The 26118-nt window shown below is 40.3% G+C and overlaps 1 protein-coding gene across 1 annotated transcript; it reads left to right on the top strand.

Moving 5' to 3' along the window:
• The first annotated feature begins 248 nt into the window (after positions 1-248).
• LOC114661813 (tyrosine-protein phosphatase non-receptor type substrate 1-like) lies at positions 249-26118 on the top strand. The gene is made up of 6 exons (XM_028815015.2): positions 249-914; positions 4286-4585; positions 6347-6619; positions 12302-12403; positions 14272-14336; positions 22942-26118. The coding sequence occupies exons 1-6, from the start codon at positions 560-562 to the stop codon at positions 22972-22974; spliced, it is 1128 nt and encodes a 375-aa protein (XP_028670848.1). The 5' UTR covers positions 249-559; the 3' UTR covers positions 22975-26118.

Here is a 26118-nt window from a genome sequence, read left to right as displayed (position 1 = left end):
CCACAACGGATCATCTTCTTCCATATCTTTCTAAAAATAAAACTTCTAAAGAAAAAAATAACTAGATACATCAAGCTTTCTAATCCTTTTTACAAATTCTTTCGATCACATATACTTACAAAGTTACAACTATTTTAAATTAAACACAGACTTTATGGACACCCTGTATATAACATGAAAAGGGGAAATATGTAACTCACAAAGCATACACTGGCTTCTCCTACATCCTTGCCCCCGGCACCAGGAGACTCGTTATCCGTGTCTCCGTGAGACTTGTGATCTCACAGTTGTGTAAAAACTGAACTAGAATAATTCAATATGTAATCGAACCCATTCATGATAATTTCTACCACTTGGTTGTTCCTCAGTTTCAGAGGAGGACTCCTGATGCAACAGCATAAGTCGCGAAGAGAAGCTTAACATAAGAAAGGAACATCTCTAGGCGCAAGTATCTTCAGTTTACTGGAATTTTGTAAATGCTGGTAAGTAGTTTCTTTGCCTCATTTTGGGCAACTGGAAGCAAAAGGTAAGCCACTTTGTTACTTTGTATCTTGATAACATGTTTTTCATTATAGTCTTTTTGATTCATTTCCCGTTTTCTTCTTTCCAGACTGTTGTCAGTGGATCTCTAAATTCAAACGTGCTGTTGCCTTGCAATTTTTCTGGCAATGGAGGCCAAGTGGATCTTAAATACACCAGAGTTATCTGGAAACAAAATGCCAAGGAGATAGTGAGATACGAGTCTGAGAAGTTGGAAGTTGCTAGCAAGGCAAAGATTTCTGAAGCGGAACTGAGGCATGGCAATGCCTCCCTCTTTCTCCCGCAAGTCATTATCGCTGATGAAGGAGATTACGAATGTGAAGTCAACTATGCTTCAGAGCATTACAACAGAAACGTTCGGTTTAATGTTATAGGTAGAAAGGCAAATTTTTTTTTTTGTCAAGAACAAGCCAAGAATGTCAAGACAAGAACACTGCTGCTTCTCTGGACCTGTCTAAACCAGTCTTGAACTCCTATCCATCTGCTGGCGTGGCTTACCCACATGTCCACCATAGTACTGCACAAAGAAATGACCTTTTTATCTCCTGTCTCTCGTTACTCTCTTTAGACATCGACCTCTTTTGGTGAGTGTATCCTTTCCTCGCTCTCAATGCTGCGTCTAACTGATCTCTGAATGTAAGGGGGCTTTAAAAACCAAATCCCAGGTCACCTCCGATGGGGCCTTGGGTTCACTTCTGGGGTCAGAGTCCAGCTTTCCCTCTTCTGCAGAGACACCAGGCCGGGGTTCATCTGGTAGCTGCTAGTATCCCTACACCAGAGTGTTCACTTTACCTTAAAAGGATAGGTTTGGCATTTTTCATCCATCCATCCATTTTCCAACCCGCTAAATCTGAACATAGGGTCAGGGGGTCTGCTGGAGCCAATCCCAGCCAACACAGGGCACAAGGCAGGAACCAATCCCAGGCAGGGTGCCAACCCACCGCAGGACACACACAAACACCAAGCACACACTAGGGCCAATTTAAAATCGCCAATCCACCTAACCTGCATGTCTTTGGACTGTGGGAGGGAACTGGAGCGCCCGGAGGAAACCCACGCAGACACGGGGAGAAAATTTGATGTGGAAACTGACACTTTTAGCAAATGTTTTACTTATTTGTTAAATTCAGTAGGATTTTGTCAGATTGTCAGAGGTCCAACTCATAATCATAACCACACATTAGATTTAATTATAACTTACAAAGTTGAAATTCAAAATTTAAATATCACTCCATTAAGTGAAGTTATTTCTGATTACTACTTAATTACATTTGATTTAGTCCTGCCCTTGTCAACACACTCCCAGATTAAAACAAAGACAGTGCGACATCTAGATTGTAATTCTGCTTCAAAATTTATAGATACTTTGAGTAAGTCAAGTGTAATTGTGGAAAACAATTTAGATCAGTTAACATCACATTATAATGTGACCTTGAGAGAGGCTCTGGACACAGTGGCTCCCATTAAAACAAAAGTGATCAAAGCACATAGAAACTCTCCCTGGTTTAATGAAAACACTCGAGCTCTTAAATTAGAGTGTCGAAAACTGGAGCGCAGATGGAGAACAACAAAGCTACTTGTCTTTCAAATTGCATGGACAGAGAGTGTTAATAAATATAAAAAAGCCCTCTTTAAAACTCGCTCAGAATACTATTCTACATTAATAGATAACAATAATAAAAATCCTCGAGTACTGTTTAGAACAGTGGCTAAATTAACAAATGGAAATTCAGATCGACAGTGCAAAATACCAACAGATATTAGCAGTACAGACTTTATGAACTTCTTCAATGAGAAAATTAAAAATATAAGATCCCAGATCTCTGCATCACACTACAAACCAAATACTAGCTTAGCAGACCCTGTCTCACATTGCATTCAGCACTTTAGTAATTTTAATCCTGTAACTGAGCAGGAAGTCTTAAGTTTAATTTGTAAAATGAAGCCCACTACTTGTTCCCTAGATCCAGTGCCAACAAAACTAGTAAAAAGTGCAATGGATGTTCTTGCAGCGCCTATCCTAAACATTATCAGTAGTTCATTATTGCATGGCACAGTACCTGATGCACTAAAAGTGTCAGTCATTAAACCATTACTTAAAAAGTCAGACCTAGACCCACACATACTAAATAATTATAGGCCTATTTCAAATCTACCGTTTCTCTCTAAAATACTAGAAAAAGTAGTCGCCAATCTGCTTCAGTCACACCTTACGCATTACAATTTATTTGAGAAATTCCAGTCTGGTTTTCGCACTGGTCATCATAGTACAGAAACGGCACTAACGCGGGTTGTAAACGACATTCTGATATCCTCTGATGAAGGAAAGTCCACTGTAATTATGTTGTTGGACTTAAGTGCAGCATTTGACACCATCGACCATTCTATTTTACTACACAGGCTAGAAAATGGTGTTGGGCTTACAGGCACTGTGCTTGCTTGGTTTAGTTCTTATTTATCAAATCGATTCCAATATGTACAGAAATGTGCTGACAGTACTCCATCATTATACACAGAAGTTCAATATGGTGTCCCGCAGGGCTCAGTACTGGGACCTTTACTGTTTTCACTTTACATGCTTCCACTGGGATCTATCATTAGGAAACATAATGTTAATTTTCACTCGTATGCAGATGACACCCAGTTACACCTGTTCTGTTTCTTTTTTCAGTACTCAAATGTGGAATTTGGTGCCACAGCCCACCTGTCAAGTTGTTTTGCTGGCCTAAGGTAAAGTCATTCCTGATGGAGGATCGCAGGAATCGTGGGAAAGAAGGGTCCTTTCATCGGATTGGCTGGACCAACACTGTTTCATCCGTGGAATGGCCAAATGAAGGAGGCAGCTTGATGGATGAGGTCTCCAGGAGTATAAAATTATCCAAATCTTATTATGTGATATCATCTACTGTTAAATTCTGCTCTGTACTTCTAAAAAATTTTTATTTTTTATTGAGGATTTGTTCTGTTCTGTGTATTATATTGTATTGACCCCCTTCTTTTGACACCCACTGCACGCCCAACCTACCTGGAAAGGGGTCTCTCTTTGAACTGCCTTTCCCAAGGTTTCTTCCATTTTTTCCCTACTAGGTTTTTTTGGGAGTTTTTCCTTGTCTTCTTAGAGAGTCAAGGCTGGGGGGCTGTCAAGAGGCAGGGCTTGTTAAAGCCCATTGCGGCACTTCCTGTGTGATTTTGGGCTATACAAAAATAAACTGTAACATGCAAACTCCACGCAGGGAGGACCCGGGAAGCAAACCCAGGTCTCCTAACTGCGAGGCAGCAGCGCTAACACTGCGCCACTGTGCCGCCCTGGCATTTTTCAAGTCAAAGTTATGTTTTCACAAACATGGTATTATTTGCATTGTGTTCTAATTACAAATTTGGAGGGCTTCTGCTATATAATAAAACTCTAAGGTCTGTTTATCCATTTTCTCAGAGCAATCTAATTGGTCAGTTTGGCTTTGGTGTGTTTTGGCCTGTTTAGCTTTGGTGATGCGACGAAAGAGGGTGTGAGAGAGTGAGACGCACAAGGGGGAGTGAAGACGCATACCGAGAGTCGCCTTCAAAGAAGAAAGTATAAAACCAGACAGGAGAAGAGAATGGTGCCTTGAAAATAATGACTGAAATCTGAGAAAATAATGAGAGAGTCTGAGAAGAGGATATTACAGGAATGCACTGGAGAATTCCCATCCTGGTCGGCTGGCCCAGTGAATTTGTAATAGATTCCTGTGTTATTTTTGTCTTTCAGCTTATCCAAAAGTCTCTATGAACCCCCCTCTGGTAGTGATGAATGAGAAAAGCCTACTAGAGTGTCGTGTGGACAACTTCTTTCCAAAAGGGATTTCCATTGAGTGGTTGAGGGATTCCCAGTCACTTTATGTCCAAGATGAACTACACTTGGAGCATAACCCTGATGGCACCTTCAGTACAGTTAGCCTGTTTTCCTACACACCCACCCCTGAGGATCACGGTGTGGCTTTCTGCTGCCGAGTGAAGCACGAGTGTCAGATGGGGCCACTTGAGGAGACCTTTCATCTGCAGTTCCGAAGTAAGTCCACTGCAGACAGCCAGTGATGACCACAGAGTCTCTTGAAAAAATCTTGCACCAGGTTTATAGGTGACTTTCTGGCTTAAATATATAAGGCGTATCGAAAAACTTTGACCCTGAACCTTATCAGACTCTATGGTGCTAATTTTGCTGGTGGACACAGATTAGCTCAGGTGGACTATAATACGTGAATTAACATATTTTCTGAATTTAACATATGGGCTATACCGTTTTTTTGCTGTGCAGGTTATCTAAGTATTTGTAAACACAATCCCTATTCTCTCTGCAGTTACATATTACCAGATGATGTATGCTAGACGTCATGTTATACAGTACACAGAAAAGCTTTGAAAACCAACTTTTTTGTTTTCTTTCTATGCTTGACATTGATGCTTTTCACATATACATATTGGCAACCAGGTCATTTTCTGATGATTATGATTGTTGGTAGTTTTAAAAATGAATAGACTGGCTGCAGCCAAAGTTCAGCTTCACAGTTGAGGACACCCTCACCTCTAATTCTAGGTTGCATTATGCCTATCATGGCTTAAGCTTTCAGTTAAGACTAAAGTTCAAGGCCCAGTGGTTCATGAGACCACCCTTAGCATTTTAGATATATATAGTGTAACAAAGGCGCTATATCAGCACTGACCCGACACAGACTGACACCGGAGGCATGTGTAAAATAAATAAACTTTTATTTTTCTTCACCTGGAGGCCACGTCTTCCCCGTGTCCCTCAGACACAACACAGTCCCACACAAAGCAAAACACAAATCTTCTCGTTTAAATCCTCCATTCCTCCCTGGCAGCTTTGTCTCCCTAACCTCCGAGTGGTGGCTGCTTTGTCCTTTTATAAGGCACCCGGTTGCACTTCTGGGTGTGGTGAAAACACTGTTCATAAGGGCTCAGCAGCTCCTGCTGCAGCACCCCCTGGCCGCACCTATGGATCCCAACAGGGCTGCACTAAACTCCAACTCCCATGAAGCCCTGCAGGAGGCTGAGGCACCGCTGCAACCCAGGGGGTGCCATCTAACATCCAGGGGGAGGTATTGATTAGCCCATGCTTGCTCCCCCGGAACATATACTGAAAGGGCGTCCCAGCTGGGCATGGGCCCTGGCCGTCCGCCACAATAGATAACCTACAGAGTGATGAACACTTGCTGCAAGGTGTTGCAAGGTCAAGTTGTCAGAAGATTTACAAATACTTCTGGTATCTGTTTTGAAAAATATAAAGTTGAAACCAGCATCAAAATAATAAATGAATGGCAGCAAAATGTAGAAATGGCATTTCTTCTACATGTACAATGTGAGGATTAGTTCCAAATATCCATTGTGATGGTGCTATCATCATTTAAGAACTTAAGACGTCTGACAAACAACTTGTTTGGGTGTCTATTAAAAGATACGAGTGAAGGACCATAAAACACCTCTGCAGTGTATGATAGAAGTTTTGCAGTGTTTTCCTTACAAAATATTTTTGTATTGAATGTCTTTATTGATCATATTAATTGTGAATATCCATAAGGTTTTGTTTTGGAATGAGAAAAATTATGAATTCCTGCACAAGTTTTGACCTGCAAGATTTTGTGTAAGGGATTATGAATTTGCATAATTTAAAGATTGGCTGTTTTAAACATAGCTCATTGAATGGTGCTATACAAAGTAACAAATAAAAGCCTTCAAGTAATTTCCTTTTGCAATATGTGCTTTCTACCAAATAAAATGAATTTGTGCTGACATTGATTTTATGTTTTAACAGAGCGAGCATCTGTGAAGTTGACTTCCATCGATTTGCCACAGGGTCGAAAGCTGATCACTTGTATTGCGGAGGATTTCTATCCAGCAGATGTTAACATGACCTGGAAGAAAAATGGGCTTCCTGTCAATAGTACAGAGGAAAAGGCAGATGGCTCCTTTGAGAAACGAGAGTACCACATTCTGGTTGACACAGAGATGGAGAGCGAGTATACCTGTGAAGTGAGTCAGGAGGGATTCTTGAATTCACTAGCCGAGAATAGATTCACCAAGTCAGGTAAAGTTACTGAGACATCCTCCGCCGTCCATGGAACAGAAATGTTGGGATGTTGTAGCTATGTGAGTTCTCTGTTGTTTACCTGTAAGTCACACAGATGAATTACTGGATTACACAAAACTCATTATCCTTCAGTTTTTTTTTTTACATTGCACACTCAACATTTACACACCCAGCATCTCTTACAACTGCAGATCCCTGACCGACAACATGCTCATTCTAGTTGTAGGTAATGTGACATTTGGTGGGGTAGAGCAAGGATAGATCTTGGTCCCATGATGCCCCAGAGTACAAGCACCTTTGGGAAGAATTGAACAAATCTGCAGTAAGGGATTGAAATGGCTGCAAAGGTTAGCCTGTTATCAATGATCAGTGTTCGTCTTAAAGATATTTAACTTTGAAAAGGAAGAAGGCATACCCTTTAACAGACTCATCAGCAATAGGTCAATGACTGATAGATACTTTATTAATCCCAAGGGGAATTAAGGACTGTCCTCCTTTCTCATGATAGACTAATAATGACAGAGTCTTCCACAAACTTCAAGGTAATTCTCTACTTTTGCGAACTCCTTATATACAAAATAAATTGGATTAGATGGACATCAGCCTTGAGGTGACCCAGTGGATGTACTTAGGCTATCAGAAAAACACAATACAGTAATCCCTCGCTACTTCGCGGTTCACTTTTCGCGGATTCACGACTTCGCGGGTTTTTAAATACAAGTGATTGCCCGCCTATCGCGGAAGTTATGTTCCAGACCCATCAGCAACAGGAGAAAATCCGCGATATAGAAAGACCATATAAATAAACATTTTTATAGTTTAAGCCTTAAAATACCCATCCCACATGCTTTTAACACATGTAAACTTATAAAACACACTTTGTTAACACATATGATATGTGGATGTCGGGCTAAGGATATGAGTAACATCTCACTATTATAAAACATTTTTACTTCACGCAAGACAAGACAGTGAGACAGGAAAATTGGTGATGTACAGGCTTTTAAATTATTGACAGGCAGAGCAACAACCAGCACAAAGCCAGCACAAAGTCCACTTCTCCTTAGCGTTCATTCAGCTCCCCACCCCCTTGACAATGAGAACTGCGCCTCCGGGGAGGGGGGTTTGAGCGAACGTGCGTTCAGCCCTCACACACACACACACACACACTCCTCCTCCTCCTTTGAACGAGCGACAAGCAGGCATTTTGGCAGAAGCAGCACAAAGTCCATTTCTGCTCAGCGTGAGTTCAGCTGCCCCCCTTCACAAAGCGAGTGCAGACACATTGACGTCTGATCGCTGCGTGCAGTGTGCAGTGTTGGTCTGCGGTGTTTAAGAATGTAGAAAGTGTTTAAGAGCATAGGAAGTGTTCATAAGAGCGTGGAAAAGGTTAACAAGAGAGTGAGAAAGGTTTATAAGAGTGTGGGAAGGGTTTATAAAGCCTTAAAATATGTATAAATAATAAAATAAATATAGGTCGCTACTTCGCGGATTTTCACCTATCGCAGGGGGCTCTGGAACGTAACCCCCGCAATAGGTGAGGGATTACTGTAATCAACATTCACTCTTTGTGTTCTGTTAATTAAGCCAATGTCACATTTCATGACCTCAAATCATAGGGTATGTCGCATTAGTCAATTGCGATTTCTGCTTTCATCGGCACACTATGTCTTGTCAATTTAAACAACTGACCGTCCAGCACAGTCTTACTTGTCCATTTTTCTGACAGCCAGTAGCATGCTGTTTGATTGATCCAGTGCTATACAAAGGGTTAATATCAGCAGCAATCTTGGTTATTTATTTCCTTTTTCCATTCTGTTTTAGTATGTAAAACACGAGGCATCAGAAAGATGAGCCTCTCTTCTGTTTGGAAAATCCAAAGCCCCCGTGTTTCTTATTTCTCTCAGTTACTGTACATTCTATGTATTATACTTCCTTGGTTGCCATCTCTCCTGAACACACAGCCCACTTCTCCAACTAAAGACATAATCAAGCCAGTTTAATTTTATCGTAGCCAGTCGCAGACTATGTGGAGTGACTCACTGAGTATGTCACATTAGGTGATCGGCTTTGTGGGAGGCCCCTGCTCACGACTGCCACTGACCCGCTAAGATTATGTAAATGTAGGCTACAACTGAAAATTGCTGGAAAGTCATCTAACGTGCCATGAGCTTTACTGTACTGTAGTTGAAAGGTCCAGAATCCAGCTTACAAGGTAAAGGACCAAACAGAATTTATCATTGAGTTGCTCTACTGAATAAACAGCAGTCATGCTTTGGGTTTTGATCCTTTTGAAGCAGGCATCCACTTATTTCATCCTTTCCATGTTAGCTTGTTCAAGGGCATTTTTGATGTCATCTCGATCAAAGAATGACCGAATCCCAGCTCCAGTCTGGAGTTTGGCTGAATATTTTATGAAACGAAATCAATTGTGTTGTAATTCAATTGTGTCTCAAACCTTAAATTGAGTTAATTAAATCTGATAAATGATAAACAATTTCAACACCTACCAATTATTTGCTTTTCTATGAATGCCTAGTCTCACAGAGCCAGACATGATTTTTCAAAGGGATTACACTTCTGGGGACAACTTGTTACAAAATATTTGTAGTGAATAGCAGTTAAATCCGCCACTGCAAAGGCTAAGGGCATGGGACTTCTTCCTAAAACAACTGCCCCTAATTCCTCCACTCCATGCATATTTAAACCTCTGGAGTTTCAGGGAGAGAGCTAAAGAGACTGAACAAAAACATTTACTGAGAGAGAAAATAAAGATAAAATTGCTATTATCAAATCAGGAGCTCAGTAGCACAATGTAACTGAAACGTAATGATTAGCATGTATATTATAATGACCATGGCTTTTGTCTGCTATGATATCTCTTTGTCATTTTGACTTATTACATCACTATATGGCATAACAACAGCAAATAGAGTTTAGATAAGCATTGTGATCTTTGTATATACTTCATGTTAAAATGTTGCAGCTATATTCTGATACTTCTATTTCTGTACAAATGACTAACAAACATTAATGCAGTATGCACAGCTAATTAGCAGCTCTAGTCAGGGTATGCTGGACTAAAATTGTGAGTCTTCAGCCTGAGAGTGAAGGGGCATCTCTTATTTAACTCTTTCGGGGCAGATGTTGACTTTTGTCGAAATTCAGGGGTAGAGAACAGTAATCAGCTGTAAACTACAACAAAACTCGCCGTTGTTTTAGTTCAACTCTCTTTGCAAGAAGGAAAGTTAGCTTCGTTGATTTGACCTCAATTACCTGCGCATGCATGAGAAGCGAAGAGCAAACAACCTCTAAAATGGCATCGACATCTGGTGAGAGACTAAAGCGAATGCACAAAGCAAAATACTCCGTGGACGACATTTTGCGTATTATCGCTGAATTGGACTGTGACTTGTCGGACTCCAATTTTGATGCAAGTGATTTGAAGATGGAGATTGAAAATGAAAGTGAGGGACTGGCTTCAGCTGATCGGTCCCCAGCTGATCGTGGTGCTGAACATGCTTGTGTAGCTGATGCACCTACGGCAATATTCGCCTGGGATGACTGCCACATATGATGACAAGAGGTACAAGCCAGATTGGGTCGCACTGCCTCGTGAAGACGGGGCCAGGCAGCCAGCCCTCCAACCTCCCACTGCTATTTTATTAATCCTTAGAATCTAAAGTAGGCTGGCATCTTGAGATCTGAATGTGCGCTCAGGTAAACCGGGCCTTGGCCAATTACATTTTTATATATTTAAAGGAGGATTTTGAAACTGGCCTAAGCTTAACTGGAAGCCAGTGTAACGACTTGAGTACTGGAGTTATGTATTCATATTTTTTGGTTTATACTGTATAATAAGTCTTACAGCAGCATTTTGAATTAACTGAAAGAGCAACTTGAACAGCCTGTGAGTAATGTGTTGCAATAGTCAATCCTACTAGACATAAATTCATTAAATTATTATTTATTATTAAATAAAGTTACTGAATATTGGTCAAATTAACAGAGCTAAAGCGTTAGATATTTGTATGCAGGTAGGTTCCAAAGAAACAGGTGCTTTCATTTGTTTGTCATTTGTGCAGGCTGATTAGGAAGAGTAGCATAAAGATGCCAAGTCAGATGACAGTAAACACAAATAACAAAGATAAAAACAAACATTCCCAGTTCACAGACTTTCTCTGCAACACTGTTAGAATCAAAATCAACTCGGGGAAAGATGTCCTCAGTGAATTTTAAGGATAACACTTTCAAAATAAAAATTAGACACAACAGCACTAGCAATTCAACTCTCTACAGTCGGGTCCAAAAGATTTGAGAATGACACAAGTGTTGATTTTCACAAAGTCTGCTGCTTCAGTGTTTTTAGATCTTTTTGTCAGATGTTTCTATGTTATACTGAAATAGAATTCCAAGCATTTCCTAAGTTTCAAGGGCTTTTATTGACAATTACATTAAGTTTATGCAGAGTCAATATTTGCAGTGTTGGCCCTTCATTCTTTTTCAAGACCTCTGCAGTTCGCCCTGGCATGCTGGCAATCAATTTCTGGGTCAAATCCTGACTGATGGCAGCTTCCCATCCTTGCATAATCAATGCTTGGAGTTTTTCCAAATTGGTGGGTTTTTGTTTGTCCACCCACACCTCTTGAGGATTGACCACAAGTTCTCAATGGGATTAACGGTCTAGGGAGTTTCCTGGCCACGGATCCAAAAGTTTGATTTTTTTTCCCCCGAGCCACTTAGTTATCACTTTTGCCTTATGGCCCGGTGCTCCATCATGTTGGTCACCAAACTGTTCTTGGATGGTTGGTAGAAGTTGCTCTCGGAGGATGTTTTGGTCCCATCCTTTATTCATGGCTGTGTTTTTAGGCCAAATTGTGAGTGAGACACATGAATGGTCTCGGGATGCTTTACTGTTGGCATGACACAGGACTGATGGTAGCGCCACTCACCTTTTCTCTTTTCTGGATTCCCCAAACAATTGGAAAGGGGATTGATTCATCAGAGAAAATGACTTTCCCCCAGCAGTCCTCAGCAGTCCAATCCCTGTACCTTTTGCAGAATATCAGTCAGTCCCTGATGTTTTTCTTGGCTTCTTTGCTGCCCTTCTTGAAACACCAGGCCATCCTCTAAAAGTCTTTGCCTCACTCACACCTGCCTGCTGCCATTCCTGAGCAAGCTCTGCACTGATGGTGCCTGCAGATGAATCCACTTTAGCAGACAGTCCAGGTGCTTGCTGGACTCTTTTCAGCACCCTGAAGCCTTCTTCACCACAGCAGTGGAAATGGGATTTTTAGGGATTAAGTTAATTTTCATGACAAAGAGGGACTGTGCAATTAATTTCAATTCATCTGATCACTCTTCAGAACATTCTGGAGTAGATGCAAATTGCCATCATTAAAACTGAGGAAGCAAACTTTGTGAAAATGACTATTTGTGTTATTCTCAAAACTTCTGGCCACAGCCTGCTCTTCTCTTTTCAGTCCTCAAAATCAGCTGGGTACCTATGCCACTTGGCTGTGGTAATGAAATAAAGTGGCAGAGCTGGACTGAAAGTTATTCTTTCTGATGTGACTGACTGTCCATTTTTTATCATCACCATACACAAAAGGTAAGCGTTCAATACAGTTTTAAATGTTGTGAAGTCTTGAGTACTCAATCCTTTCTTCTTGTTAACAGAGGTTTGTGGAAACAGGACTCGGACGGTTGTCATTACCATATTTGTTCTCTTGATTATTGAAGTTGTTCTGGTGCTGGTGGGCTACTTTCTTTATAAGAAGTGTAAGTATTTTTTTTGTACAACTGTCTTTACATTTAAAATGGAGGTGCAGCCATTGTACTGTTGAAGACTTAGAACTTTCATTAGTTTGTTTCCTTCTCCTGTCATAAAATCTAATAAAATAAACACATATTTACATTGAACACCTTTATTTATTTCAAACTGCACCTCTCATAGTAATTAATAATTCATTATGCACAATATACTAAAATACACCACAGGGAGTCAACAATCGGAGAATCAGGGCACAAAGTAACAAAGCACTGCTAAAGCTAATGGAGCAGTTTGTGTCATATTCTGGTTCAATGTTATTAACATGTGGAATTTATTTATTTTATAGATGGTCACAAAATATTTTTCTATTTTTGTGCAAATGTTTAGTTTTTTATGCTTTGCCTTCATGGTGACATCATTCTGACATCCCTGAGCCTGAGCATGTGCACACAATCGGACACAAAGTGTCGGCAATAATTCAACGATGAACTCGCATGTGATGATGGCAGACAATGTTAACAAAAGCTTTAGGAATTCTAAGGAATTGGTTAACGTCTTTAACCTCTTATTAAGGATCTTAACGTGACAGTTTCTCTTTAATTACGGCTGTAGTACTAGGGTGTTGTGCCGTGTTCGCCATTCTACTTAGCCAATAAAAGGTGTCATTTTGCTTATCTTCTTATTACGGCTTTAACAGAAAAGCTGTGCATGAAATTTATGTACATTGAAAATACTCAATTCCTTTATTATTTGTAAAAAGAACTTTACTACAGTTCCAGGCCTAATAAATGTGAGGCTAACCTTCCAAGGTGTAAATTGAAGTTGATGCCTCACATGTACATGTTCAGTTATCACCATTTGTGGTTCCTTTACCAGATCTAGTAAAATCCAACAGTAGTACTTATACTGTTAAGGGTATTATTCATGCCCATGGCAGATTATAAAATGCATTTTTAATGCAACTTTCTCCTAAATTTACAAATTATCAGGCAGGAAGAGATGTGATAACAGGGAGTGAGTCAAATGTTGCAATTGAAAACTGACATTTTATTTCAGACTAGCTGTGCTACCCTTTCAAGATGGGTTGAAATCACTCACATTAACACTGCTTTTTCGAAAACCATGCCACATGCCATACAATAGAGACATGTGCATTGAAAAATTTCATTCCAACAGGTGGCACATCAGAAATATCTATAGTAATGAAATGTATTGCATTTGTCATCACAAACATTAAAGCAGATATAAACACTAACGGAACCCATGCCAAAAGCCAGCTAACAGTGTTGTGTACTAAATTTGTCATTCCAACAGATGGCAAATCAGAAACATTTGTAGTAATGCATTTTATTACTATAAATGCTTGTGGTGAGCCATCTGTTGAAATGACAAATGCAATGCATGACAAAATACATTCCAATAGACGGTGCACTGCAAAGGTTAACGCAGAGGTCTGTTTTGATTACTCAGATTTTAACCTGGGTTAGATGAAGAGCAAAGATAGATTTATTCATAATTTTAAGCCTATTCTATCCCAGAGGTGAATCCAGGAATTAATCTGGCAATGGGAGAGGTTTTTCGGACAGAAATCATAATTTATGTGGTCATTAAGTTGAAATTGTCATAAAATATGTTTTGTGGTGGGGATCTAACCCACACCGTTCTGCATTAATAGATGGCCTGATTGTGTGGCCTTATGGTTACTGTCCTTCGTCCTTAATTTCAAGTTGTAAATTACTCTTCAATGTATGCTGGTCTTATTCTCTGTACACATTGACATTTGTACAAATGAACAATTAGTTTTTCTTTTTATATATATTTTTGTAATAGTATAATGTTTTATCCTTCTTTTTTTTTTTTTTTTTTTTTAATTCAGACTACCGCAAAAGATCTCCAGTTGCAGGTTCAAGTGGATCCCCTTCGGTGTCTTTAAGAGCGATGGTAAGAGACCCAGCACCCTGATAAATGTCTAGTGGAATGAATAGAGGGACTTTTATTTGTCTTCAAGGGGGAGATATGTGTTTTTTTTATAGAAGCTCATCAATTAATGAATTAATAATGATATTATATTATGACAAACAAGAAACCACTCTCAAATACACATCAAAATAATTAAAAAGAAAGAATACTTCTGACTTGGCAGTCCCAGTCCCAGTGAGGTGCTATACAGGCAAATTGCTGTCCGTTTAAAGGACCCCCAGTCCTGTTTCTTGACACACTTCTACTGAATCATTTGTTGGCTGATGGCACTCAGTTTTGTCTTAATTCTCTCCTTCGCTATGACCTCCAGGAGGTCTTGAGCGAGTCCCACAATTTAGCCTGCCCTTTTATTTAGCTTATTGTTTTGGTGGGCCTCTCTTGAAGTAATAATAATAATAATTCATTTTATTTAATAGGTGCCTTTCTTACCACTCAAGGCCACCTTACAATGAAATTAAACGAAAGTAATAAAATATAAAAACAAAGAGGATGATGAAATCAAATAGCAATAAGGTACAGATGTAGTAGCAAACATCAAGGATAACAGGCAGTAAATTCATAATTGGTATGCCAGTTAGAAGAGAGAAGTTTTGAGGGCAGTTTTAAAATGTGTTATTGAGTCGAGTTGACGAATATGAGAGGGAAGAGAATTCCAGAGTTGAGGAGCACAATGAGAGACGCTCGAGCTCCCATAGAACAGAGTTTGATGTGTGGTACAGAAAGTCGAGCTGCAGATGAGGATCTGAGTGAGCGACAGGAGTGCAAGTCTGGAGGAGATCAGTGAGGTTGTGGAGAGCTTTAAATGTTAAGAGCGGTATTTAGTATTGTAATCGGTCGTTAACAGGGAGCCAGTAAAGTTGAGAGAGAATTGGTGGGATATGTTCAGTGGATTTAGAACAGGATATTATCCTAGCAGGAGAAGTTTAAATAAGTTGTAAGTTATGGATAGGTTTTTGTGGGACTTGTAACGACTCCGACTGAATGATGGTCAACTCTCAGACTGATGGTTTATGAATGTTTATTACCGTTTCCGTGACCTTGTTTCATAAACACACCGTAAGAGCTATGAAGGCAAAGTACAAAATAAAAAGCATGTAAATAACTTAACATAAATATTCGTAACTTTTGTTTTACATATAAAACAGAGAAATTAATACCTTCTTCACTTTTCAGTGAGGTGCTTGTTTGTTAATCCCATATGTCACCATTTTCCTTTCCTATTCCAGGCAAAAACTGCACAATTAATTATGTAAACCAAAGACACACAATAACTTATCAAAATGAAAGTCACTCAAACACTGTGATTCAAGTCCTGCTGAAGCATCATGCGTCCTTTACACTCCCACCAAATCATTACAGATTTAAATATAATGATTTCAACACTGACATACAATTAATGACAGCTTAAACTAAACAACAAGCTAAATGAAATAGCAAACTAATTGAAGAGGTGAGGGTCAAGTTGTGGAAAGAGTTGGGGAGCAGATCTTAGCTAGTCTCCAGCAAAAGGACCAGCTTCCGAATAGGGTGTTGAACTACTGATGGTTTGCTGAGCCACTCTCCTTTTTTTACTTAACTTCCGGTCTCCAAGGTGGATTTTAAACCTCCTTACAAGTCCATCTTTGTCAGTTTTTGGTCTCTACTATTCTACCTACATTCCATTCAGTTCTAGGCAGATCTTTCATTATTACTATGTCACCTATCTGCTAATTTCTTCTTGGTATGTGCCAGCGCTGTCTGAGAACAATATTACAAATATATTCCTCCCACCATCTGCTCCAAAATTGCTCTGCAAGATATTGAACATGTCACCATTTTTTTCTTGCATATATAATAATAATAATAATAATAATAAATATATATGTCCTCTTTAACAAACTTTCCTGGAGAAGGCAAGGCAGCAGTAGATTTTAGAGTCAGCAAGTGATTAAGGGTAAGTGGTTCAAGACTACTTGGGTCATTAAGGTTGTCAGTGGTAAGGGGACAGTTGTTTACAATTGCCATTGCCTCATATGAGAATAATCACAGAGAAGAGTCATCTAATCTTCTAGAAGAAAGTGAAACAGTGATGTCATTTTTTACTGTCTTGATCTGACGTTCCCAAACGCCACCAACATGGCTTGAGTATGGCGCATTCATGTTAAAATCACACTGTCTCTCAGCAAGAAAGGCCATTACTCGTTCATTGTCAACCTTTTTATGTGCTTCCTTTAGCTCATTTTGTGCTCCTAGAAAGTTGCATTCTTTGATCTGACCTTATTTGGCAAACTGCACCACGTATAGCAATAAAGCAGCGGAGCCCATTGATACAAGCATCTGTTGACACGTCATCCAGCATTTCTATATGAATGGCCTGAGAACAAAAACCGGTAAACAGAAGATCATACCTTTTATTTACCTTTCTACCCACTTTAGTAAGAAATGGGCCAAATCAATCCATTCCACAATATGTGAATGGTGGTGAAGGATCCACTTGTTCTGGAGGCAAATCGGCAATTCTTTGTTCCTCCATGGGTCTCCTGTGCTTCCTACAGGTGATGCATTGATAAATATGACGCGTTACTACCTGACTGATGAAAGGAATCCAGAAACCATTTGATCTGATTTAATTAATTGTAAGACCTTTCCCTTGATGCTTGATCCTTTCATGGCAATGACCAACTATCAAAGTTGTGATGTGATGATTCTTGGGCAGAATTGTGGGATGTTTCAGGAAGAGAAGAGCTACTAAGTCTTCCTCCCACCTTGAGCACACCATCCTTATCTATAAAGGCATCAAGAGAAAACAGACTGTTATGCGAAGGAAGTTGAACTCCTGTTTTAAGTATCTTTAGCTCATTTCCATAAACTTCTTTCTGCAGTGCTTTTATTATAAAACTCTTTGCATTCTGCCTTTTTGTTATTGTGGAAATTCCATCTGATTTGTCCTTTTGAATTCTTCTAAGAATGCGTGCAACAGCTCGAACAGCACGTGACCAGGATTAAAAATTGATCAGATGATCTATGAGGCTTTCTTCCTCTGTGGCGGTTGTGTTAGCACTTGTGATACTCTGACCTCAGGATCTCCAATTGAAAGTTCTGGGATCATATCTGACAGTGAAGGTAATTCTCTTTCCCACAGAAATTTGGACCCTGTAAACCAGTTTGATGAAAGCAGTTCACAAACTGCTCCCACTGTGGCTGAAGCTCGTCATGCAGAGTGTCATCCCAGCTTATGCCCCATCTGCACATCTCTTGGAGAACTCTTTTACCATTAAAAACAAACGGAGCTACAAATCCTAAAGGATCATACAAAGAGGCAATAGTGGAAAGAATTCCCCGACGAGTTGCAGGCTGATCCTAGAGACTGATATTAAATTTAAAATGGTCTGATTCAATATGCCACTGAATTCCTAAAGCTCTTTCTATTGGCAAGTCATCAAATGCAAGACTAAAATTTTTTACATCAATTACACGTTCAGAGAGTGGTGTGCTCTCTAAGACAGCTCTGTTGTTTGATACAAACTTGTGTAGCCAGAGACCACCTTTGGCGCAAAGTTCTTGAGTCTCCTTTGCAAGCTTAATGCCCTGTTCTGTACTGTTAACACTTGTAATTCCATCGTCCACATAAAAGTTTCTTAGGATAAACTGGGAGCTTAGAGGATATAGAACACTGTTCATTTTTGCTAAATGTTTCAGCCCATAGTTTGCACATCCAGGAGAAGAAGCAGCACCAAACAAATGTACTTTCATTCAAAACTTTTGAGGGTCTGTATGCAGATTTCCTTTCTTCCACCAAAGGAAGGGCAAATAATTCCTGTCATGCTCACATACATACTGTGCTGACGAAATCCGATAAGGACTCCAACCAAACTGTTTGTTAGATCAGGCCCAGTGAGAAGATGATCATTGAGACTGGTTCCTTTATGTTTGGCAGAACAATCAAACACAACACACAATTTGTTTCGCTTCTTAGGATGATAAATGCCGTGATGAGGAATGTACCAAGTCTCACTTTCATTACCCTCATCTTTAACTTCCTCTGAATCACCCTTCTGTCTTCCATGAAACTCACATAGTGTTCCTTGTACATATAATTTCTTTGTAAATTTCCTCTTCAAATGATCAAGCCGAATAATTACAAGTGACTTGTTGTTGGGTAGACTGGATCTCTTCTTGAATGGTAGGGGCATTTCATAGTGGTTAAGGCTGATTTTCTTAATGCCTTCTTGCAATTTTCTCAGAAAACGGATGTCATCTTGGGAGACCTTTTTTTCCTCCTCATTGGTGTCTTTGAAATCTGATTCCAAAATGTGAATTGCATCTGCAGGTGTCATTAGGAGAAGCTCTTTAACTGTGACTCTATAGCACAGACAAATATGGTTAGGTGAATCCATATGTGGTGATGAAGGCCCTACAATACTCCATCCTAAGTCATATATATACAGTGGAACCTCGAGATACAAGTTTAATTTGTTCCAGCACTGAGCTCGTATAGCGAATTTCTCATATCTAGAACAAACTTCCCCATTGAAAATAATGGAAATCCAGTTAATCCATTCCGCACCCCAAAAATATTGACATAAAAATCAATTTTCCTAACAAATAGCACTGATAAATAATATATACTGTAGTCTACCTTTAATAAATAACACTGGTAAATAATATAACTGTATTAAAAGAATCAAAACAGGTGTCCAAAGTGCAGTAGAGCATTCAATAAATCTTTAAATAAATAATCATTAAAACAGTTGTGAAGTGGAGGTTTAAAATACACAAGAATAACAATCCTTTAACACGAGGTTAAAACGTCAACAGGAGGCAGTCATTAAAAAACAGATGACAATCTCCTGTGCTGCTTCTCTGTTAGCGTCAGCGTCTCACCTGCTTCTCCCATGCGGGCTCTGCAACAGGCGAGACACTCTTAATGCAGCTGACCTTCTCTACACCGTCCTGCTTCAGCTGTTTGGCTCGCCAGTTCAGCTACACACGAGCCTGCACTCGCTCGCTTTCCCGCACCAACTTTCTCCTACTGCTGCTTCCTGCCTCCTTCCTCCTCCTGCAACCTCCGTTCTTTCTCCTCTCTTTTCTTTTACTTCTTCTCCCCCTTAACCGGCTCGCGCTTCTCTATATATGTGGGGAGGACATGGCAGCTGCAGCCCATCAGCCACAGGAACAATCATGGATGTGGGCAGTTTCCCATCTGTGCATTTAGGTGAGAAACGCAGGCACTGCAGATCGCTCTGCGGCTCGCTACTGTTACCACGCCCCCTCGCTAAGCCGTGACCTATACCCACAGCCTGGCTCGTGGCTCGTTACGCGAGCCAATGCTCGTATTTAGATCCAAATTTTTCGCTCATACTTTCCTCGTATACAGAGGTGATCATATCTCGAGGTTCCACTGTGTGTGTATATGTATATATATATATATATATATAAGATGATCCGCTGTGGCAACCCCTAACAGGAGCAGCAGAATGAAGAAGATATATATATGTACTGTATATATATATATATATATATATATATATATATATATATATATATATATATATATATATATATCGGCATTCGTAGTCTGAATCACAATCTGATTGTAGGGGTGGTTACCTACCAGGTAACGCTTGTGGTTGGTCAGCAAGTCGGCTAACATCCGCCACGGTGCCCTCCTTCAGTTGCGAGAAGCACATCATAGAATGGTTGAAATAGTTTACTGTCAAATAATGCAAAGAGTACGCGACACGTGTTTTGCCCTAATTCTGGGCTCATCAGGCGTACACACTCACTGCACTCCCTCTCGGGAATCGAACCTCGGGCGTCAGCACTGGAAGCGAAGCCCCTAACGTTGCGCCACGGCGTGTGATTCGTTTATTTGACAGCATGTAGATCGGGGTAATTACATTCACGGGATTGTGATTCAGACTACGAATGCCGTGAATGTAATTACCCCGATGGAATTGCAGGCCTTAAAAGATGTCAGAGAGCAGACACAGGGCATGGCTCAAGACGCAGGGACAACACACGTTGATACACCAGTACAGAAAGAAGGGAACCAACAGGGAACTGTAATCCCTGTTTCTGTGTTGGATGACCTTAAAAGGGTATAGAGGTGATAAAGGGGTGAAACCTTTAAGCCTGTAATGTTCCACCCTGGACGCTAGAAGGAAGGGGACCACCAGTTGCCAGAAACGCCTAGCCTTCCTGATAATGACAGTGTGAAGCCATGGAGGGCTGTCTTTAGAATTTATAATCTCTATTCCAACAGAGGCAGCATATACTCACATATTGCCCCATTAAGATTCAAGACAGTTCTGAAGACCTGGCCTCGGGTGAACCAACAGCTCAGGGTTGAGGGAGTTCTAACCAGGTATCTAGTTACAAAAATAGAGAAGGCCCAGCCATCAAAGTCATCTTTAAAACTGGGTTTGATGTGACCATGCAATGGGGGTGAAAGCTGCCTTAAACCCATGGCCTCAATGGCTCAAGAGTCAGATAAATGCTAAGCTGATGGGAGAAAAGAGAGGTCAGAGATTGAAGGTGAGGAATGGAGAACTTGATGCTCATTTAGAAAACAAGAAGACAAACCACACCACTTGATAGATGGACAAGAGGTCAGATGGGGCCAGAGAGTTGAAACTGTTGTTGTTTTGTCTATTTAGTATCTCTCTTTGTTCACCCTATTGTTGTATTTAATACATTTATCAATGTTTGGTTATTTTGGACTGCTTGCCATTATTCTCTTGGTGCTGCAATTTTAATTTTGTTTGTAAAGGGTTTTGGAATGAAGCTAGTCATGAGGTCTCCTACAAAAAGAAGACTTGAATTTAGGATAAGGTTCTAAAAAACCAGGTGGCTGTATAGAGTGTTACACGTCTCTGTGGGCATAAATGTGGGACTTTGTTATATGTTTCATCAAAATAAGGTTTTAAACAAAGACTAATGTGTTTAGAGACATTATACGAGAGACGTTCAAAGAGTTTCCACGCTTTTTTTTTAACTCTCTTTATTAAGAATTTCAAAAGCAAATGACATCACTTTTCTACATAGCCACCTTCCTTTTATGCAATGCAATTTTCCCAGCGTCGTACCAACTTTTTAATGGCCAATTACTACTTCACTCGCCTTTAATGTTTCCACCGAAAATATAAAAGTGCGGAAACATTTTGAACATCCCTTGTAGAGCGCAGCTTACAGAAGTGCAACACACCGATGTGAATATGACAATCTGTACTGTGGTTATGTCCAAAGCAGATGTATTTTGTTGTTGAATGCCACGCCTCCTATTCATATCCCTTTGAAAGTGCAACGCATCTTAACAGAAATCAAAATAATCATCTATTGTGTGTTGTCATAAACAAACACACCAGACATCACAAAGGTTTGGGGCAGCCACCCGTATAATGTATCCTGGCTGCAAATGTAGCAATTTTTAAAGAGGTGTGGTCAAGTTGGGGAGCATGCACTGGTACAGCGCATTGCTACACCCACTACACAACGAAACAACTCGGGATCCCGGTTGGCAACCCCCTCAGGCAGACATGTGGTCAAGTCCCGCCCTCCGGGAATTACCCTCTCTCTGCTGCAGCCAGGTGTTTTTGGGTGACCCCTTGGCCTGGTCCAGCCACTCGGGTCCCCAACAATAAGGATCCTACAAGATGGATCACCCTCGGGGGAAACGCGCCACTTGGCTGTAGTGCCGTAACTGACGCTCCCTCACAATGCAGGTCATGTGCCTCATTCGAGACTCCATGACGAACCGCTCATTCGACACAAAGTCAAACCAACAGTACCCAAGGATTTTCCGGAGAGACACAGTACCAAAGGAGTCCAGTCTTCGTCTCAGGTCACTGGATAGCGTCCATGTCTCACAACCATAGAGCAAGACATGAAGCACCAGGGCTCTAAAGACTTGGACCTTAATCCTTTTGCATAGATATCAGGAGCACCACACATCCCTTTCCAGTGACCTCATGACCCCCCCCCCCCCCCCATGCTCTCCCAATCTGTCTACTGACTTCATAGGAAGAGTCACCAGAGACATGAATGTCGCTGCCAAAGTAAGTAAACCTCTCGACAAGGCCGACACTCTCTCTGCAGACAGACACACTGATGATGGCCGTGCCCAAGAGGTCATTAAAGGCCTGGATCTTGGTCTTTATTCAGGACACTCGCAAGCCCAGACACTCAGACTCCTGAGCGCCCCGATCAGAGTCGTCATTGACTCAGCAAACTGATCACATATAGTAAAGATGGTGGATTTAATGACCCGTTCAAGAAGTGACATCATCTTTGGGGCCGGATCCAGAAGTGATGTCATCTTTTGGAGCCGGAACCTGGCGGGATTTCCCGGGAATGGTCGGCAAGTAACTGAGAAAGATGGTCAGTACACTCTGCCACCCCCCCACCCCAGTCGGTGGTGGTATTACAACTACTCAGGCCCTTTAGCTGCCTCCTACTCGCACGTGTGTGACAGTGTTTACATCCCAAAAAGATTTACTGCATGTTGTTTTTAAATATTCATCACCTTCTAAAAACTGGGCACATTTCAGGACATGAACATGATCATTTCTCTTGTGTTTCTAACCAGGGCTCATCAACCGCAACATCAGAAATGGGATGAAGCTGAGGAAGGGATGCCTAGGAAAGAATACAACAGGACCTTCTTCACCATTGAACAATTCACTGCTGTGGCATTTTTGAGATTTCGACAGTTGACGATTTTTCAAAGAATGCTTTATTTAGTGAGAATGCTCACTGTGTTCCCTCACCCAATTTTAGTTATTGGGGGGAAAATAGTTTTGTTTGTGCGTTAGGAAGGCATGATATTGAACATTTCAAAAATCAAAAAATGAGATGTGCTTTTCATCCTTAGGAGTGAGCTGCATCATTAGGTGATAAGGCAGCTATAATGGCAGATTTTGGATTGGGAATGCATGAAATACAAACCAATAATAATTGAGCTTGCAAAGCCAAATGGCCAGTGTTGCATTAACTCTTACAGTGTTGAAAATGAGGATGGAAACCTCCTTTTGATATACTGTGGACTCCTAAAGTATTCAGACCCATTCCCTTTCTGCACACTTTATTGTGTTGTAGATTTAATTTTAAATGGATACCATAGCAAAGGGTTGGAATACTTATATAAATGAGAAATTTCTGCTTTGGAATTTTAATAAACTAAAATTCGCTTCACTCGCCAACCCCCAGCCTACGCTATGCACCAGCCACTCGCATCTCTGCCGCTCGCGTATGTGGATTTCACTTTCATCAAACAACAAATCTTTTAATTCTCACAGATGCACCTCTTCATTTGGAAGAAACAGTACATTTCCCTGATGGCAACACAAATTAAGTTAAACTTAACTTTTAACTTAAAGTTTAAAGCCGAACAATATCTACATACTTCTGTCATATCACCTATGTCCATATATTCAATCTCTTTTTGCTTTTCCATTATTTCACTGAGTAATAATTTCCATTTGTTAGCTGTAATGTGATCTTTACTTTCAGTTTTTTGAGACGTTCGAATTTTAGTACTTTCATAATCTCTAACCTGCTCTGCATGTGTATCTTGCCCACTTTTTTGAACCTCTTTACGACGTTCTACTTTGTCTTTTATTTCCGACCCTGCTTGGAGCTGAGAGCGCAGCAACTGTGTCTGACAATAGCATTCACACAAATGAGAAGTGATTGGAACGTGGGCGTGGTTGTAAATGTTTTAGAGGAGGGCGGGACTTGTCACAATCTCTTGCAAAAAGTCTCATCTCGCGGGAACTGAAATTAGCTCTCGTGGGAGTTGAAATTATCTCCAAGAAAGTCTCATCTCAGGATTTCCTTTTATAATAGAGATATTTGTTTCTGCAAACACGTTCTTTTTACTTTGATATTATAGGTTATTGGTCGTAGGTTGTTGGGCAAAATCAGCAGATTCATCAATTTAAATTTGCAACACAAAGCGCGCAGAAAGTCAGGGGCTCTGAATGCATTCTGATCCCACTGTATATACACTTTAAGAATTCATTTAACATTGGTGATTTAGCTTTGCACTATGATGAAATATTCCCAACTGCATGATGTCCACCTTTTTCAGATTTGTTTTTTTTTAAATGTTGAGATTAAAAGGATTATTTAAATATCCATGGCAATTGAATTGACATCTCTTCACAGTAAGTTCAAATATACACATTATCACTATACATTAATAACCCTCCTCTAGCTATCACTTAAATGTCTCTTCCTCCATATTTTACACCAGCCATGCTGCCCGTCTTAGATGGGTTTGAAATCTAAGTAATTAATGTGGACCTCGGCATTACCGTTTGCAGTGCACCATGTAATGCATATGTGTCTGTTCTATGCCATTTGGTATGGGATTCGTAAAAGCAATGCTAACGTTTCAATGCACCATTAGTTGGAATGACAAATACAATGTTATGCGCTGTTTGGTGCAGGGTTCATAAAAGCAGCATTAACATTTGTGATGCTCCATCTGTTGGAATGACAAATGCAATGCTTTTTATTACTAAAATGGTTTTGGTAAGCCATATTTAGGAATGGCAGAGACAGACACACAGATACTTAGTCTTTAATTAAGGTGGATTGCCCTTCACTTTCAAAACTTGCCGTTTCACTTGCAAAATGTGGCCATTCGCCTTGGCACATCAATACTAATAGTTAAATGATCAGTATAGGAAATACCTTGTGATAATCAGTGGAGTTCCTTTGGTTGAACACTGCAATCTTACTCTGATACTACAGACTATACACTATATTAGATATGGAGAATTGTTTTAGTTAGAATATGCATTTGTTGGGCATACAGCTTGCATGATACATATACTGTATACACAGTCTACAAACCAAAACCACTCCATCATCATACAGCATAGTCACACGTTATGACATTCACACACTTACATCCTGTCCATTTTACACCGAGCGTCTCGTTCGACAGTAAAGTTGGAATTCCAACTACTTTTGAAGTGCACGCCAATCTCCCATTATCTCCTGCGCAATCCTCTTGTTGGAACTGCCACAAGATCTTCTCAATAACAAGCTTCTTTATTGAACAACTAAATGAAACAACCCTGCACTCTTAAGTGCCTAATAAGTCCGATAATTTTACTTTCTTATTTTTACGGTTCACAGGAGGCGCCTCTAAAACTGATACATCACGGGAACAAGACTTATGCTTATGCTCCTCCCACCCTTTACTGTTAGTATCACGGTATCCAAAATCATCGCTACATTGTTCATCATCACCGAGATGATGGCAGGTGCAAACCAGCAAACACTAACTCCAGCTTAGGGTTTTCAAATTTTTCATGGTGGACTCAAACATCTGGCCCCGTACACATTCCTCCTAGACGCTTCTCTCAATCTGACTGTGAAACACTCGCAGGCAGCCCTCTTTTGGTCCTGCCAGTAAGGAGCTCTCTTTTTCTATGTTACAATCATGTAATGACTACTGAGTAATTTACAGCATTAAGCAATGTGACACACCAATTTCTCGCTGTTTTGTTTTGCCAGAAATGCACAAAACGTTTTTGGGGTTTTCGTAAAATTAAATATAGTTTTTTGTAGGTAGCTTTGTAGAAGTCTGATGACTTTAGACCAAAGGCCCTCTTACAGGGATGAGAAGGAATCCAGTATGCCAGTAACGAAAAAGAAATCCCAAAGTACCACATGTTCACTTTCAAAGCTCTGGTAGTTTTTAAAATGTAGTCTGACACAAAGATGTAACTTTGTAAGTCATTCATCAAAG

Source organism: Erpetoichthys calabaricus, chromosome 12, assembly GCF_900747795.2.
Source record: "Erpetoichthys calabaricus chromosome 12, fErpCal1.3, whole genome shotgun sequence".
In the NCBI taxonomy this organism is placed as follows: Eukaryota; Metazoa; Chordata; class Cladistia; order Polypteriformes; family Polypteridae; genus Erpetoichthys; species Erpetoichthys calabaricus.
This window is presented reverse-complemented; position numbering and strand designations above follow the sequence as displayed.